Source organism: Enhydra lutris, unplaced genomic scaffold (genome assembly GCF_002288905.1).
Source record: "Enhydra lutris kenyoni isolate GAN:26980312 unplaced genomic scaffold, ASM228890v2 scaffoldscaffold71, whole genome shotgun sequence".
NCBI classification, from domain to species: domain Eukaryota; kingdom Metazoa; phylum Chordata; class Mammalia; order Carnivora; family Mustelidae; genus Enhydra; species Enhydra lutris.
In genome coordinates this window covers 6,261,497-6,280,765 of record NW_019154155.1, presented here as the reverse complement: position 1 = coordinate 6,280,765, position 19,269 = coordinate 6,261,497, and the positions used below count along the sequence as shown (strand labels likewise).

The 19,269-nt window shown below is 34.7% G+C and overlaps 1 protein-coding gene across 2 annotated transcripts in view; it reads left to right on the top strand.

The window, feature by feature from the left end:
- Positions 1-19,269, top strand: part of LOC111159886 (zinc finger MYM-type containing 2) — a 113,654-nt gene that overhangs the window by 27,695 nt on the left and 66,690 nt on the right. Inside the window, exons 3-7 of one of the 2 annotated variants that reach the window (XM_022522546.1) lie at positions 4,749-5,250; positions 5,512-5,605; positions 10,570-10,864; positions 13,117-13,282; positions 14,002-14,214. In XM_022522546.1, coding sequence (XP_022378254.1) covers positions 4,759-5,250; positions 5,512-5,605; positions 10,570-10,864; positions 13,117-13,282; positions 14,002-14,214 — 1,260 coding nt within the window. In that variant the 5' untranslated portion in view covers positions 4,749-4,758. Of the gene's footprint in view, positions 1-4,748; positions 5,606-10,569; positions 10,865-13,116; positions 13,283-14,001; positions 14,215-19,269 lie in introns of both variants that reach the window. The other variant, XM_022522545.1, reaches the window with a different exon arrangement.

Below are 19,269 nucleotides of genomic sequence, written 5' to 3'. Positions count from 1 at the left end.
TTGTTTTGTTGAATTTTTTTTTTTTTTTTTAAAGCTTTATTTGACAGAGAGAGAACACAGCAGGGGGAGTGGGAGAGGGAGAAGTGATGCAGGTCTTGATCCCAGGACCCTGGGATCGTGATCTGAGCCAAAGTCAGACACTTGATGACTGAGCCGCCCAGGCACCCGTATTGAATTTTTTACTAAACGAGCCGTGCTGTATTATTTTATTGTTCAGTACTTAATTACGTATTACATATCAGTATGAATATTCAAATCCTGATATCCAACTTATTGGCTGTGGTCGTGGACAGCTTAGCTTTGAAGATGATGATGATGATGATGATTTTTAAAATAAACTCTAGGGCTAATGTGGGTCTTGAACTCACTACCTTGAGATGAAGAGTCACATGCTCAATCGACTGAGCCAGCCACATGCCGCTTGTTTTTAAATGAGTGTAGAAAAAGGCAAAAGTGATTTCCTTCATGGATTTGCTTTCGTGTTTAACTCGCATGACTATTCGACTTATAACAAGCCATCAGACAAATGTTAATTATTACTGGTTGGATACTCTTTTATTTTTTAAAACATTATTTGAGTTATAAAATTTTGAATCACTGTTACTCAACATATTTTAACTTTTAATACTTTCTGTAGTGGTAATGTTAAACTTTTTTTTTTTTTAATGTTTACTTTAAATTATGTGAAGGCTTTATATGAGTGTTTCCACTAGCATATTTACTGTTTTAACATGAGGAAGTCTTTGTGAGGAGCTGTTTTAGAGTAATGGTGTATATATTTTATTATTATTATTTTTAAAGATTTATTTATTTTAGAGAAAGAGAGCACACACAAGTAGGTAGAGGGGCAGAGGGGGAGAGAGAAAAGGAGAGATGCAGACTTCTCCACTAAGTACAGAACCCGACTGGGAGCTCCATCCTACAGCAGCGAGATCATGAACTTAGTGGAAATCAAGAGCTGGGTGCTTAACCAGCTGAGCCACCCAGATGCCCCTGGTGTGTATACTTTAATTTTGGAAAATATTTAAAGTGTCTTAGAGTATGGAATGGTAATTTGTAGATCTTTGATTAAATCAAAGTCCTCACCCCTTAAACTTTTAAATAGAATTAATCTAGTTTCTTTAAAGTAGATATAAATATATCTTCTGCCATTTCCCGGTATTAACATGTCTTTCATACTGACAGAGACACAGTTCTTGCTCTTAGAGTAATGATTCAGAGACTGGTTTTAGAATTGAGCAGTTTTACTGTGTCTGAGCTATGATTTTATTATAGAAAAGTCAACATCTGTTTTAGTTAATTCAGTGAGGTTTTGTCACAGTTAAGTGAAAATACAATAAGGCTTTTCCTATAAAATACTATTTGTTATTGAAAATATTTCATTTTCATTACTATGTTGGTTGAATAGGATTTGGTGCTCTCTGGAAACTAAACTTAAGGTCATAGAATAGAATAGTATATATAAAATAAAGGACTAGATTATATATGTAAAATAAAGGACTAGATTGTAATTATATAGTTATGTTACTTAAAAATAACTCTGGTTAAAAAAAAAATAACTCTGGTAGTCAAAATGAACATATGGATTTTTGCCTTCTGGCCCTTTCACAAATATTTGGGACAACTGAGTATATATTCTGTGCCTAGGTCCTGTTTTAGGTTCTAGACATTCAGTGAGACGAGCAGATTAGTTATAGTCTATCCAGTTTTTTCATAATATAGTTATACCCCTTTTTAAAGTCTGTGAAAAGTGCTTATTCTGTATCCTTTTTGTTTCTGGAGAGGATAATCTGTCGCTCTTTAACTAATGCTTTATCAATTTTATATTGTCTTCTGTTGTTGACTTCTGTTTTTCCCATTATTCTTTCAGGTTCTTAGCTCCCTGAAATTCTTTTTAGATTAATGTTGAACCTAAAGTGCAACTTGTTGATCACCTCTCCTACTCAGACTCCCTGTTCCTCCTCATAATCTATGTGTATCAGTATAATCTGATCCTTTCAGAGGGTTTTTTTTTTATTATTTTACATAAAAGTATATGTACTTTAGGAAAAACGTAGTGTGCGTATGCGTGTATATCGGTTTTTGGAGAATGTGTAACGTTGTGGTAATAATAATTCTGTGTTCTGTGACTTTTTCTAGTCAAGAGTAATCTTACTAACCTTTTCATGTTAGTAAGATCTACTTTTGAAAAATCCCTAATCTGTTCACTTTTTTCCATCTCCTGTCATCACCTTTGTTTCTTTCAGGTATTCTTTGCTTTTAGTCCTGCCTTCTTATGTTTTCCAAATAGCAGCCCAAACAATATATTAAAAATATAAGCCATGTTAACCTTTTAGTGAGGACTCTACAATGTTTCCTTTTACAGTAAAATCCAGACTTGGCATTTAGAACTCATGATTGCTAATTTCAGGGAGTTTACTTGTTTTGTTTATTGATTTTTTTGTTTGTTTGTTTGTTTCTCTCTCAGGTGTCCTCATCAGTGTCTTGTACATACTAGGTTAGGTGCTTTGTAAATCTTTATTGAGTGCAGTTAATGAATTAACTTGTTGGCCTTGGTGGGTTGTTCTGTGCATGTTTTTATATCTCCTATATAATTCTTCCCTACCAACTTGTTTAGCAACATTGATCTTTATTCTGTTGCTTGAATTTACCAACTTCATTCCCTCAGGCTTTTGCTGGAGATATCTGGAATGCCCTTTCTACATTTTCCCACAATTGGATCTTCCTTGTTGTTCCAGATTTCATTGTAAATGTCACCTGCTCAAAGAGGTCTTCTCTGATCATTCTGTTACCACTTTGTTTTTATAAAAACTCTAATTAAAAATAAAATAGACTAATTTTTGTTTTAAAAACAAGTGACAAATTACATTCTGAAGTTAAAATACAGCAAAATATACAATGAACAATTTCTCTGTCACCTATCTGCCAAAGTGGTATTTATGTATGTTATGTATATTAGTATCTTTATTGTCCCAGCCACTCCTTATAGCAAAATAAGCAAATAGCAATATATATGAAGTAGTAAACGTTCTTAAATCAGCCTTCTTTATTTTTGTTTTATTTTTTTAAACTGGGCTAAGTGGCTTTATTAGAGAAAGAGGATTACAAAAGATTTAAGAGTTGGCCTTGGGACTCTTAAACCAGTCTTTAAGACTTGTACAACCACTGTGTCCTCACCTTTTCGGATGACTTAACTCTGAAAATAAGGCTACCATGTATCAACCACTTCAAATTCCCATGTCAAATTCCAACCCATTCCATCTACAGAGTAACCTACAATCAATCTATACCCACTCTTCATTTTGCCCCCCTTCTGTTTTTGTTTTTGTTTGTTTTTTTTTTTTCTTTTTCTTTTCTTCCCTGTTTTTTTCCTCTGAAATTCTCTGACTCGTGTTCAGGATTAGTTCTACTACCACCTGTGTCCATGACCTCATCCTCTCCATCTGCTCAAGAACTTAATTTCTTTTCTGGCTCTTCACTGTTAACTCTCTGCTGTCTCTTTGGCTTTAGCACAGTCCTGCATATATATCAGGTGCTCAAAAAATATTGGTTGAATTATAGTAGAGTAATGAAGAGTTTGGACTATTGAGTCAGAAAGACCTGGGCATGCATAGTATGTGACTTGGGCATCTCTAAGCTGTAATTTCTTACTCTTTAAAATGGGACAAAAATTATAACTATGTCAAGGGTTGTTTTGAAAATGTAACTAAGAAGTGGAATGTATAAATTTCCTATGGCCATTTTAACGAATAACCATAAGTTTGGTGGCTTAAAACAACAAACTTTTCTCTTATAATTCTGGAGATCAGAAGTTGAAAGTGAGTGATACAGGGCTCAAATCAAGGTGTCAGTAGGGCCATCCTTCCTCTGGAGGCTCTAAGAGAGAATCCATTCCTTGACTTTTCTACATTCTGATGACTGCCAATATTTCTTGGCTGCGTTACCTCAGTCTCTGATCTCCAATCTGTCTCTATGGTCACATTGCCTTCTCTTATGCTTGTAATCTCCTTCCACCTCCCTTTGCAAACTTGTGTGTTTAGGGTCTACCCAGCTAATCTATTTTTAAATCCTCAATCTTAATCATATCTGCAAAGACCTTTTTCCCATATAAAGTATCCTTTACAGGTTCTAGGGATTAGGATCTGATATCTATGGGAGCCATTATTGAGCTTGATATGTGGCTATAAAGCACACAGCATAGTTCCTGACAAATAAAGGTATAAGCAAAGATTTCAGATTCTCAGAAGGATTTAATTATATAGTTAGAAGGGAGCCAGGGAACATGAGAAAAAGGAATTAAAAAAAGATGAGGTAGGGGAAATTAGGGATTAGATTGTATCATTTTATTTAATACAGTGGATAAATGGGTAAAAGTTAGAGAAGGGATTTTTATTGTCGGATTTTGGTTATTTTCCTGTTCAAACACATTTTGAAGGATTTATCTGTGTTTTCAGTATTAAAGTTTATAGCTTAAATAGTGTGGTAGAAAGGAGGTGGTGGAGGTAGAAATATACTGCATATCATTACTGAAAATTGGTTAATTACATTTCTTTTTATATTCAGGAGGTTCACATGTAAAGTATATAAAATGATTAGTGAATGAGATCATAGATTGGATACCAGATTTTTCCTTTATTAGATGAGAATTATTACCATTTAGAATAAAAAAAGTACTTTAAAAATTATTTCAGTTAGAAGAGCAAAAGATTATATTAACATTTGTTTTCTTTTTTCCATCTCCTTTTCAGGTTTTTTGGCATGGACACAGGTTCAGTGGGAGGATTAGAATTGACTGATCAGACTCCTGTTTTATTAGGGAGTACGGCCATGGCAACTAGTCTCACCAATGTAGGAAATTCATTTAGTGGTCCACCTAATCCTTTAGTTGCTAGATCTAATAAATTTCAGAACTCGTCAGTGGAAGATGATGATGATGTTGTTTTTATTGAACCTGTACAACCTCCCCCACCTTCTGCACCAGTGGTAACTGATCAAAGAACTGCAACATTTTCATCATCAAAAAATGAAGAACTACAAGGAAATGATTCCAAAATTCTTCCTTCCTCAAAAGAGTTGGCTTCTCAGAAGGGCAGTGTAAGTGAGACAATTGTCATTGATGATGAAGAGGACATGGAAACAAATCAAGGGCAAGAAAAAAATTCCTCTAATTTTATTGAACGGAGACCTCCTGAGACTAAAAACAGAACCAATGATGTGGATTTCTCCACTTCCAGTTTTTCAAGAAGTAAGGTAAATGCAGGAATGGGTAATAGTGGTATCACCACAGAACCAGACTCTGAAATTCAGATTGCTAATGTTACAACCTTAGAAACAGGTGTAAGCTCTGTGAATGATGGCCAATTAGAAAATACTGACGGGCGAGATATGAACTTAATGATTACACATGTAACATCACTGCAGAATACCAACTTGGGAGATGTCTCTAACGGACTGCAGTCAAGTAATTTTGGTGTTAATATACAAACATACACCCCATCTTTAACTTCACAGACCAAGACTGGAGTAGGACCTTTTAATCCTGGTAGAATGAATGTGGCAGGAGACGTATTTCAGAATGGAGAATCTGCAACTCATCATAATCCTGGTAAGCATTAAGTGAGCTACCCTGTGTAAAATTGCCCGATTCTCTTTTCATGGTAGTAACTGGTACTACCTTGGTTAGTTTATTCATGTAAGAGAAGTTAATTCCATTGACTTTTAGCAGTTGGAAGTTTTTAGCTAATAGGAGATGTAAAGCCATGTATTTCTTTGCAGATCATTAGAAAATTCATCACAGAAATCTATGTTTAAGGGATTGGAATGAATACTCTTTACATTCACTACCACTGGAGTCTAACAGTTTGGCATCTTATATATTTTTAGTATTTACTAGTGATGTATAAATATTGAAAAGAGATAAACAACACACTTAAGGAACAATATAGTATTGTATCATAGGTACATTTAGAATTGTTTTTACTTTTAAAGCGATTTTGATCACTTAATCTAATTTTAATTTTTTCTTAGCATTTTATTTTTTAATATTTGAAGGTTGATAAATTTCTCGACTGTTAGAATAATTTTTATTCAGGTAGCTTTGCTCTGTGAAAACATTAAAAAGAAGTTATAAGAACTCTGGGTTTTTTTTTTTTTTGTTTTTTTTTTTTTTAAAAGATTTTATTTATTTATTTGTCAGAGAGGGAGAGCGAGCGAGCACAGGCAGACAGAATGGCAGGCAGAGGCAGAGGGAGAAGCAGGCTCCCTGACGAGCAAGGAGCCCGATGTGGGACTCGATCCCAGGACGCTGGGATCATGACCTGAGCCGAAGGCAGCTGCTTAACCAACTGAGCCACCCAGGCGTCCCAGAACTCTGGGTTTTTGATGGCCATGACTTTATGTCCCTTTCTCTTTCACTTCTGCCCCCAAACTTTTGTATGTCAGTCTCTCTTATATATCCTTCTTTGTTTCTCTCTCCCTTTCTCATCATTTTAGGCCCATTAGCAATCTTACTGGCCTAGAAATTGTGGAGAATAATAAGGAATGATTCTCCACAATCATTACACTACACTTAGGTAGTGTAGGATGGTATAAAATGCTAGTAATTTTTCCTTTTTTCTTGCTATATTTTTGTTTATGAGAGTAATGTTTAACATAGAAGAATTTTTAGAAAACCTGTAATTAAAAAATGAGGGAAAAAATCCCCGGTATTATTAATATTATTATTATTATTATTTTAGAAGATTTTATTTATTTTATTTGACAGATAGAGATCACAAGTAGGCAGAGAGGCAGGCAGGCAGAGAGAGAGAGAGAGAGAGGAGGAAGCAGGCTCCCTGCTGAGCAGAGAGCCTGATGCAGGGCTTGATCCCAGGACGCTGGGATCTTGACCTGAGCCGAAGGCAGAGGCTTTAACCCACTGAGCCACCCAGGTTCCCCCACCCCCCACCCCCGTAGTATTATTAACTGAAGATTACCACTGTCAGTGCTTTGAGTGGTTATCTTTCAGGCTTTTTCCATTTATTTTAACTTTGTTGAAATGCGACTGTGAATAATACTGCTTCCTGTTTGTTTCCCACTTTACATTGTATTTTCTCATAGCATTAACATTTATACATAAAAGTTTTTTTTTTTTTTTAAATTTTATTTATTTATTTGACAGAGATCACAAGTAGGCAGAGAGGCAGGCAGAGAGAGAGGAAGGGAAGCAGGCTCCCTGCTGAGCAGAGAGCCCGATGCGGGACTCGATCCCAGGACCCTGGGATCATGACCTGAGCCGAAGGCAGCGGCTTAACCCACTGAGCCACCCAGGCGCCCTATACATAAAAGTTTTAATGGCTGCACAGTAGATATGGATATACCATTCCTGTATTTGGTATTTATACTATTTCCCATATTTTCATATTTTGCTATTAGAGGTTTATGTTGAACATCTTTGTTTAAACTTCTCATTTCTTTAGAGTATATTCCTAGAAGTGAAATAACTAGGACAAAGGATATCACTGCCCCATCCTTCCAGAGATTTTTGGTTGAAGAAAAAATGTTTGGTTAATAGTGATTTTGAAAGAAATAGGTTTGTTATTATTTGATTTGGAAAATTTCTCCTACCTTCCAAGACCCTTTCCCTCTATGTGTAAATACATATTCGTAGGTAGATCTGGGTTGGGGTAGGATGTATGTGTGAGTTTGTATGAGCATTTTAAAGTTATAGAAATAATACTGTCTTATTGTCTTCCGGAAAGGTCTTACCAGTTTATACTATCAGCTGTATATAATTAGTTTCTTTCATTGTAACCTTCTGGCTCTCATAAAAGTTTGAGAAATGATAATGCTCAAATCAATTTCAAAATAGTCATTTTGTCTTTATTGTAATTATAAATATATTTAAAACATTAGAGTATACAGAGGAAAATAATTAATCTCACCATTGAAATAGTACGTTTAAGTCTAACCTAAGATCATAGTTTAGGTACAGTTTTGTAAACTCTTTCCTCCTACCATTCCTTTAAATACCTAACAGTAGATCTTGAACTTTTGTTCATATCAAGTCTATATGTTTGCTTTTATTCTCTATTTAGCTGAGTTCCAGCTTTTACTATTTAAATAATTCTTAAGAATATTCTTATGCATGTATCTTAGGATGTTATTTCTTTAGGAATATTGCTGAGTCAAGGGGACATATTGTAACAGTGTATTCCTGGGGGATGCCTGGCTGGCTCAGATGGTAGAGCATGTGACTCTTGATCTTGGTGTTAGGGGTTCGAGCCCCTGTTGGGTGTAGAGATTATTTTAAAAATATTTAAAAATAAAAGAATTGTGTTTCTGTTTACTGAAACTCATACAAGGGACTGTATATTACTTAACAGAAAAACTAAACAGATATACCTTTTGCTCCTCTGTTTTATGAATTAGCTTTTATGTGCTGCTTTTATTTGTAATAGGGAGTTATAAAATCTTGGCTATTTATAATGGCTCTAAGACTGATTGTGACTTGGGCAAATTAAACTGTTTCCCCTGATGTCCTTTGTATAAAATAGAGGGTTTAGACAAAACTTCTCTTCCTTAAAGTATTTTGATGTTGGAAGATGTGAAAATTTGAAAGTAAGAGAAATATAAGAGCTGAAAAATAGATTTAAATTGTGGAAAAATCTTGCTATTTTTTCTAAATCAAGTTAATAGAGGTCCTTAAGTTTAAATAGTTTCTTTAAGTATGTATTCAAATGATAAACCTACAAAATAAGAAATTCTAAGGAACCAGTAATTGTGTTGCAAGAAGCTATTTCTTCTGGCATATTTGTTCAAATATAATTTTCGATTGGAGGCATTCATAAGATGAAATTTTTAGTTAGTGACTACAGTTGACTCTCAAACATTGCAGGGATAAGGGGTGCTAACATCCCATCCCTTACCATACACTTGAAAATTAACGTATAACTTTTAACTCCCCCCAGATTTAACTACTAGTAGCCTACTGTTTGTTTTGTTTTGCCAGTAGCCTACTGTTGACTGGAAGCTTTAACGATAAATAGTCAACACATACTTTGTATGGTATGTATTATATACTGTATTCTTACCGTAAACTAAGGTAGAGAAAAGAATGTTATTAAGAAAATCCTAAGGAAAGGAAAATAACTGTCATAAAAAATCTGTATATAAGTAGATTCATACAGTTCAAACCCATGTTGTTCAAGGGCCAACTGTATTTTCTTCGTATTCTTTAATATTTTTACCTGTTTATTATAACTGGTCCATTACCTTCCTAATAGCAGGATAACAGGATAGCAGGATCCTAGAATGCACTCAGTTTACTCTCTGTATAAAATACAATTTTTGTGGTGAGGGATATTGTGGAGTAAGGTAAAATTTGAGTGTAGTGTTACATAGCCCCTTGAAATCGTTAGGTTGTTGGATTGCGTTGGAACCAGGAAATCACCCTCCTTAAGGTTTTGATAGTAGAGAAGTTTTCCTGAGCTCCAGATATATTTGTACTTCCTGTGGAAGGAAAGAAATTTTTTTTAATAGAAGGGCAACTTTTTATATGTATGGAAGTTCAAAATTTGGAAGAGCCTAGAAAGGAAAAAAAATTACTGAATGGTGGTCTATAAAGTTTCAGAAGGGAAAATGGTTATGGTATTGTCAGTGTAGTGAGGTTTGTGGAGTAGTAATTAGTATAGTAAGCTGGGTACTTCCTGTTAAGCACTAAGGGAGCTTTCTGTAAAGAGAGAAAAGATAAATTACTCTGCAATCCAGAGTTAATGTTACACATCTTTTAATTCTGTGTGATGCTGAAACTGTTTGAAGGGAGAGAGTAATATGATGTTGGTCAGTATAAGTTGGCTTGTCATTTCTGTGTCACACTCTAATTTCTTTGAGATTATGTGGTCTAGAGTCCATGGTACTAAATATGAAAAAAGGTGTTTTTAAGAACATGCTTTAAGGGGTGTCTGGTGGCTCAGGTGGTTAAGTGTCCAACTCTTGATCTCTGGGTCTTGATCTTGGTTGTGGGTTCAAATACCGTGTTGGACTCCACCCTCAGTGGAGCTTTATGAGATAAGCTTTATCAGACCTGTACTAAATTTGTCAAAGGTTCTGATTGGTCAAGATTTTATTATATTTTTATGTTGATGTATGTATTCCTTACTTAAAGGGATATTCTGTAAATTAATTCTTCCTGTCTAATAAATAATGGCTAATATTTTTTAGTACTTCCTCTATGCTAGTCACTGTGGTTTATTGCATGTATTATTATTTAATGTTACCATTCATATGAGGTTGGTACAATTTCCAGTTTAGAGAAGAGTTAGGCACAGAGTTTAAGTAACTTTCCAGTCTAATCAGTGGAGTCTAAATGTCTACCAGGCATTCTTACTCCAAAACTTTGGTTTTTACATCTCTGCTATACTGCTGCCTTATTAATTTCTTAAACTTGTAGAAGATGGGCTGTTAAAACTAGATATAAGAGTAGTAACTAACATGTAATATGTAATAGCATTACATATTATGTAATAACATTGTCAGTGTGTATAAATAGCTGTTTCATTACTTATATTCCTTGTGCATTTTGTTTTTAAGATTCCTGGATTTCTCAGTCAGCTTCATTTCCTCGTAATCAGAAACAACCAGGGGTGGATTCTTTATCACCAGTGGCCTCACTTCCTAAACAAATTTTCCAGCCTTCTGCACAACAACAACAACAACAACCCACTAAACCAGTTAAAGTCACTTGTGCAAACTGCAAAAAACCTTTACAGAAGGGACAGACAGCTTATCAACGAAAAGGATCAGCTCACCTCTTTTGTTCTACCACCTGCCTTTCTTCCTTCTCTCACAAGCCGGCTCCAAAGAAACTTTGTGTTATGTGTAAAAAGTAAGGTTTACCTTTCTTTTTTCTTTTCTTTTTTAATTGAAGTACAGTTGACACATGGTATTACATTAGTTTCAGGTATACAACGTTGTGATTTGACAAGTCTGTAGGTTATGCTTTGCTCATCACAAGTGTAGTTAAGGTTTACCTTTCAACATAATTCCGTATGATTGAATATTGGTGGTATATAATTTAAGGGAAATTTTAAGAGTCTTAGACTTGATCTTAGCCAAAAGGCTGAGAAGTGATTATAAGAGTCTTAGAAGTGAATTATGGTGTTTGAAATATTGGTAAGCTGGTTGTTTGAATGTTAAAGCCAAAATGAAATGTGTGATGGCTTTGAAGATTTTTATTTATTTATTTGTCAGAGAGAGAGAGAGAGAGAGAGAGAGAGAGAGAGAGAGAAAGCACTCAAGTAGGGGGAGTGGCAGGTAGAGGGAGAAGCAGGCTCCTGTCAAGCAAGGAGCCCAGTGCGGGACTTGATCCCAGGACCCTGGGAACATGACCCCAGCCAAAGGCAGCTGCCCAACTAACTGAGCCACCCAGGCATCCCTGTGTGATGGCTTTGGAGGATTCTCTACCACCTGGAGGCTTATGATTAAAAGACTTCCTATTTGGGTAGGCTTTGGGGTTTGTTTGTTTGTTTATTTATTTATTTATAAAAAGATTTATGGATTTATTGAGAGCGAGCGAGCGCATCCCAAGCAGATTCCACGCTGAGCATGGAGCCAGACTTGGGACTTGATCCGTTAGACCTCGAACCTAGGCAAAATCAAGAGTTGGATGCCGAGCCAGCTAAGCTACCCAGGTGCCCCTGGGATTGATTTAAATACTAGGCCTTTGTAATTTTGTCTGTAATCTCCATTGTACTTGAATTTGTCAAAAGACATATGTGTTTATTTGCATTACTTAGAATTTAGTTCTGTATAAAAATAGGTCAAATTTTGTACTGTCTTCGTATTTATTAAGATTATTTTAAATTGGCAAGTCTTTGGATTTTATGTTTTTATGCTTGTTTTGAACATTAAATCGTTAGAATAATCATTAAGATTCAGGTACCAGTTTTTTGATAGCCTTGGAGAGAGACACTTCTCTCTTCTGCCAATTTTTAGGTCTGGCTTCAACCAGTTAGAAATAAGTGGAATATTGGGGTACTTGGTGGCTCGGTTGGTTAAGTGTCCAACTCTTGATCTCAGCTTGGGTCTTGATCTTAGGGCTGTGAGTTTAAGTTCTGTGTTGGACTCCATGCTGAGTCTACTTAAAAAAAGGGGGGGGATATGGTATATTATGTATGTGGTCAAATCAGGTATAGATTTTTTTTCTGTACCATCTCTTGGTGAAGCCCACGTTTGTGAGAATATTTTTAGATCTTAGAACTTTGAAAAAGGCTTAGTGTTCCGTACAAGCTTAATATTGGAACAGTTATCTAGTTTTTTAGGAGTCTTTTACATACTGTAATATAGGACCTTGAAATTCAGAATTTTATTAAAGGAAAACTTAATAGGTGTTTTTTTTTTTTTTTAACTTTTTTTTTTTAACCATTTTATTTATTTGAGAGAGAGCGAGCAGGAGAGAGAGCAAGCAGAGGGGAGGGGGGAGAGGGAGAGGGAGAAGCGGGCTCCATGCTTAAGCAGGGAGCCGGATGTGGGGCTCAATCCCAGGACCCTGGGATCATGACCTGAGGCAAAGGCAGACAGACGCTTAATAGACTGAACCACTCAGGCGCCCCATTTTCTACCATTTCTAATTGCATTTGGAGAGCTGTAGAGAATGTGTAGAATGGTAGGTGGGGTTATTTGGGGTTATGGGTATGGGGGTGTACTTAAGTTCAATTATCTTCTCTAAAGTATATGTCATATTTCTATGACCTAGATCTTTCAAGCTTTCTACTTACCCATAGGAAAGAATTGACTAGGTATTATAAATTTATACCTCAGATTAGGTCTGGACATTAAATTCCATGCAAATAATAACAGTTTTTTAAAAAAAGTGTTTCCAGTATCTGAAAGCCGTGTTAAGGAGTTTGAAGATTAATTGAGTACTGGCAAAGATTTAATAGTATAAAATACTTTAGCTTCTTTTGTGTTCATATTTTATTTCCAAGAGGTTTTAAATAGTAAAAGTGATTTAATGGACCTAAAAATGGTGTTTGATTCCCAGGGTTCAGTTTATGGAAATTAGAAATGTTAGTTATTACTCTTATATTTGATTTCTTTTAAAATGGAATTTTACTTTAAGTTCTGTTTATTTTTCAGAGATATAACTACAATGAAAGGAACCATTGTTGCTCAAGTGGATTCTAGTGAATCCTTCCAGGAATTCTGTAGTACATCTTGTTTGTCTCTCTATGAGGACAAACAAAATCCTACTAAAGGAGCTCTAAATAAATCAAGATGTACAATTTGTGGTAAACTAACAGAGGTTTGTATTTTTGTGCCTCTTCTCTTTAATTCTAACTAATGGGAATATTCTTTAATAATTATGATAAACTGTATCTGTGTATATTTCCTTAAAACTATGGATACATAAAATTTCTCTTATAAATATCCCATTATGTAATCCCATTCTCCCAGGGGGAGAATGATTTAGGAAATATTAAAGTATAATATTAATTGACTCTTTTCTTGAGGTTTGGAACATGTAGAGACAAAACAATAGTGTTTAAACATATAGGCTGACTACCAAAGAAAGCAAACTAGAATGCTTAAGAAGGAGAGCAAATGGAGGGAATATTTTTTGATAACTTCACATTATTAAATGGTATTAAAGTTTTTGAATTTGAAGAAAAAGAAACCTGTGTGCTGTATATATCTCATTTGAATTATGTACTTAATTTTAGTTCCTTTGGATTTGTCTAAAGATTTCCAGTCTGTTTTAGAATTTTATACTAACGCTATCCAAACTGGGTTTTTTCCTGTCATTTTTAGGTATTTCTAGAGAAGTTTGTAGTGATGTCAGTAGTGGTTCCCCCTCTGCCATACATGTATTTCTTGTGTGTATAAAAATAATTCAAAGAAAAATGAAAGATTTTTTATTTTCTCTTTACCTTCCACAGAAAAATCATTTAAGCTTTTTTTCTTTTGGAGCACCTTGTTACTTAGTTACTTGTGATACTCATTTGTTTGTTTGCTTATTTTTAGATTCGCCATGAAGTTAGCTTTAAAAATATGACTCATAAGCTGTGCAGTGACCACTGCTTTAATAGATACAGAATGGCCAATGGTTTAATAATGAATTGCTGTGAACAGTGTGGAGAGTACCTGCCCAGCAAAGGTGCTGGAAATAATGTCCTGGTGATTGATGGTCAGCAGAAAAGATTTTGCTGTCAAAGTTGTGTCAGTGAATACAAACAGGTAATTCATGATCCAATCAAAATTGGCCATTCTCTTGAATATGTTTTAAATTGTAATAGTTTTCCTTTAGCAGCATTTATTAAGTAGTTTTATCCTGGAATCTCATTTAATTCCATTATTGTCTTCATCTCTTGGAGATAACCTATCCCAAATGAATACTGATACATGTAAATTATTGGGCATTGTGTGATTTTACATATAATGGTAAATTCAGAATGATTCCTCTTCTGAAATATTTGTTTATGGGTAGAAGAGAGGGGTTGCAAATAGTGATTTTTTTCAAAGCTTAGCAATGATTGTCTTATATTTCAGTGTTAAGGTCTTTTTTTTTTTAAATTAAAAGATTTTATTTATTTGACAGATGGAAATCACAAGTAGGCAGAGAGGCAGGCAGAGAGAGAGGGGGAAGCAGGCTCCCCGCCAAGCAGAGAGCCCGATGTGGGGCTCCATCTCAGCAGCCTGGGATCATGACCCGAGCCAAAAGCAGAGGTTTTAACCCACTGAGCCACCCAGGTGCCCTGTTAAGGTCTTTTGATTTAGTTTGTTTTTGAATGTATACATATGGTTCAAAAATGTACATAAAAAATATATTCAGAGAAGACCAGCTCTTGTTTCTATTTTTTCCTTTTGTTTCCTGTTCATCTTTTATAGGTATTAGCTTTTCAGTTCTTAATATTTTATATGTTATGTTCTTTTTGAAAAATTAAGATAATATGTAATTCATTCCTAGTTTCTATTTTTTTCTATAGAAAAGAGCATACTGTATGTGCTATCTGTTTTTCACTTCATAGTATACCTTGGAAATTGTTGTATATCAATGACAGGTGAACTTTTCTCTTTTTTTAATGGCAGCTCAAGTTAAATTTTCAGTAAATCTGTGAGCTGGTTATTAAAAACACTTTATTAAAATTAATTATATTAATAATAAACATAATAATTTATATTAGTCTGCTAGGGCTGCCATAACAAAATACCAGACTAGAGGGCTCAAACAACAAATTTATTTTCTTATAGTTCTGAGGCTACAAGTCTAAGATCAAGGTGCCATTCTTTATTGGTTTCTGGTGAGGGTCCTCTTTGGAGCCTTGCAGATAGCCTCCTCCTTGAGGTATCCTCATCTGGTCTTTCCTCTTTGCAAAAGGGTGGTGGGGGGAGGAGAGGAGAGGGGATCTCAAGTATCTCTTCCTCTTACAAGGGAGGACCTTAGTCTTGTCTGGTAAGGACCACACTGTTAGTACTCATTTAAACTTAACTGTTGCCTTATAGGCCCAATTCCAAATATAATCTCATTAGGAGTAGGGCTTCAATGTACGAATTTTGGGGGGGACATAATTCAGACCTTACCAATATTGAAAACAAAATAAATACTCAAAATCTATTACTTCCTAATTATTGTATCTTAATATCTGTATTCTTAAGATTATTTGTTTCTTTTGTGTTTATATAATGGAAATATTACACATAATGGTGTGCTTTTGTGCATCTCTTCCCAGTTTTATGTTTAGTTTCATTTTGTAGCCTGAAACTAGCCATATTGGTAGTATTTTCACGGCCAGTGAAATTGCAAAATGTGCAAATTGTGATGTCTCCCTTAATCTCTGAAGAGCTAGTGGTTAATCATATCCCGGACAGCACTGGTGTATATGATAGTTTGTTTGATCACTTTGCTATTGGATGGTATTGGGGTTATTTCCAGGTTTTTTGCTATTATAAGTCATATATGATGAATAACTTGGTATATACTTTATTCTGTGGAGGTATGGCATCAGGGTAGATTCCTAGAAGCTGAATTGCTTGTCTAAGGAATCCATATGTTAGTTTGTTAGATGTTGTTAAATTCCCCTCTGTTAAAATTGTACCAGTTTGCATTTCTCTCAGTAATATATGTGGAAGTGCCAGTTTCCCTTTGCCTCTCCAGCTGAGAATATCAGCATATCATTCTGATTGGTAAAAATGATATGTTAATATTATTGTAATTGGTATTCCTTTTATTAGGAGTGATGAGCAGTTTTTTTTATTTCAGAACTAATTGTCTCCTTTTTTGTGACTATTTACCCATTTTACCCATTTTTTGTTTGGGTTTTGATCTTCTCAGCTTTTCCAATTAAATTGAACATTTATTTTGGGGTACCCGGGCCTCTGACTGTTGATCTCAGCTCAGGTATTGATCTCCTGGTTGTGAGTTCAGGCCCCTTATGGGCTCAACACTGGGTGTGGAGCCCACTTTAAAAATAAATAGAACATTTATTTTAATAAGCAAAATGCATTTGTAATTTGTTTACAAACAGTTACTTCTGTCATGTTGCAAGTACTGTCTTAGTTGCTGGGAATAGTGCTTGTGTGAAGTAAAGTAGACATAGTTCCTGCTTTTGTAGGATTTGTGTTGGTGTGGCATAGTTAAAATTCTTTAGTGTTAGGAAAGCTATATGGAGATTGGAAGGACCAGACTAATAATAATTTTCAAGACCTCATTATAGTGTTTGATGTTTGATGATTATGTTGCATTTATTATCTTCTGATATGTAGAAGGTTTGGTTGAGAGTCCTGGCTTTAAGTTGGTGTGGGTTAAAATCCTGGACCCACCAATCACCCATCTGTGTCATGAGCAAAATATTTAACCTTTGTGTCTTGCCTCATTTCACCGTGTGTAAAGTTGTAGAATAGCAATCCCTGACTTACAGTGTTATTAAAAATGAAATCTGAGCCATTCTTCTTCATTCTTTTAAGATCCTACTTCAAGAAACTGAACATTACCAATTCTCCATCTGCCCCTTTTTGTTCTCTGCCAATTACTCTCCCCTTCTACCTCCTAAAAAATACACTGTCTTTGACTTCAAACATGGTTTGACTTTTTATAAAGTTATGTAAGTGGCATTAATATGTAATGATACTCTGCCATGTTATGTGTAACTGTGATTGGATGTTTATTTTTTTTTGTCATGTAAAATTTTAAGTTTTATTGTCAAATTTAACAGTTTTTTGTTTATTGCTTCTGGATTTTGTTTTATATACTTCTCCTCACTCCCAGACTATAAAGGAATGCTTTTCATATTTTCCTTCTGTTTGTAAGGCTTCATTTTAATCTTTAAATCTTGAATGCATTTATTTAATGGAATTCTGATATATTGTTGAATTATGGGTCAGATATTATCTGCGTCCAAATGACTGTCCTTGAGAATCAGCATCTAGGTGATGTCAAAATGTCCTATCATAGAACAAGGGATTTCATTCTATTTGTTATATCAATATGTTCCTGTTAAATTCTTAAATATTTTGGGACACCTTGGGTGGCTCAGTCGGTTAAGCGTTTGCCTCGTAGGGCTCCCTGCTCAGTGGTGCTTGTGTGAGCTCTCTCTGTCACACAAATAAATAAATAAATAAATAAAATATTAAAAAAGAAAAAAATAAATTAATAAATATTTTATCTTCTTGTTGCTATTTGATTTTAAAGATTTTGTTTATTTGAGAGAGATTGATTGAGCGCTTAGAGACCTGGGCAAAAGCAGGGGGAATAGCAGATGTGGAGGGAGAATCCCTAGCAAATTCCACACTGAGCGCTGACCCTGACCCTGGGCTCTATCTCACAACCCTGAGATTCATGACCTGAGTAGGACTTAACTGACTGAGCCACCCAGGTGCCCCTGATGCTATTTCAAATGAGGCTTTCTTTTCCATTATTTTATATATGTGCATACATATATGTATGCACATATATATTTTAATTGATTTTAAATGCCTGCTATCTAACTAAATCATCATTATTGGTTAATTTTCTTGGATTTTTAACTAAACCATCATACCATCTGCAGATAGAAAGTTTAGATCTTTCTTTACATTTCTCATTCCCATTATTATTTTGTCTTGCCTGATGGTATTTCCTAATAACTCCAGTATAGTTTTGAATAGTGGAAGTAGTAAACGTCTTTGTTTTTCCAGTGGGAATTTCTTTGGTGTTTCCTTATTAAATTAGATGCTGGCTTTAGGGTTGAGGTAAATAAGTTTTACCATATTAAAGAAGCACCTATTGAATTTTGTTTTCTGAAGTATTTTATCAAAAATTAATGTTGAGTTTTGAAGATCTTCAGTGTTTGTGGAGGTGATTGTATCATTTTTTCTCTCCTTTTAATTTTAATACATGAATTACTTTAATGAGTTATTTTACAACCCATCTAATCATTCTTGCATTACTAGAATAAACCATACCAGGTCATCATATTTCAAATGTTTAGTTGTCATTGTTTATATTTAGTACTTTCCCATTGGTATTCATAAGTGACATTGGTTTTTAATTTCCCTTTTTGAGTGCCCTTTTTAAGATACCAGTGTTTTATTTGCTTTAAAAAATGCTTAAGAGCAAAATTCTTATCTTTTCATGCTTAAAGCAATAAAAATGAAAATAAATTAATTAGATATTTAACTCAAAAAGTTGTAAAAAGAAACTGTGAGAAGAAAAGAAATAAAAATAAAAGTAGGAGTTAGTAAGAAATAAAAACAGTACCAAAATAACCCAGAATGTTGCCTTTATGATAAATAAGTTCTGTGAAAAACTAGACCAACTGATCATTAATCAGGGAAAGGTTTAAAAACAGTGGAAATGGAAGAAAATTATTTAAAAGGGACTACTTTGTATACAACTTTATATAAAAATGTTGACAATGTAGATTGAGTAATTTTCCATGAAAATATAATTTTTGTGTATATGAAAATAGAATTTACCGGACCCCTAGGTGCCTCAGTGGGTTAAAGCCTCTGCCTTCGCCTCAGGTCATGATCCCAGCGTACTGGGAGCGAGGCCCACATCAGGCTCTCTACTCAGCGGGGAGCCTGCTTCCTCCTCTCTCTCTCTCTCTCTCTCTCTATCTATCTCTCTGCCTACTTGTGATCTCTGTCAAAAAAAAAAAAAAAAAGAAAGTATAATTTACCTAAATTGACTCCAGAGCAGATAAAATAAGGCTGAGAAATTTCCATGGAATAGAGGTCGTTATCAGTGAACTACCCCACAAAAAGAAACAGACTCCAATGTTTCGTTTCTTTTCTTTCTTTCTTTCTTTCTTT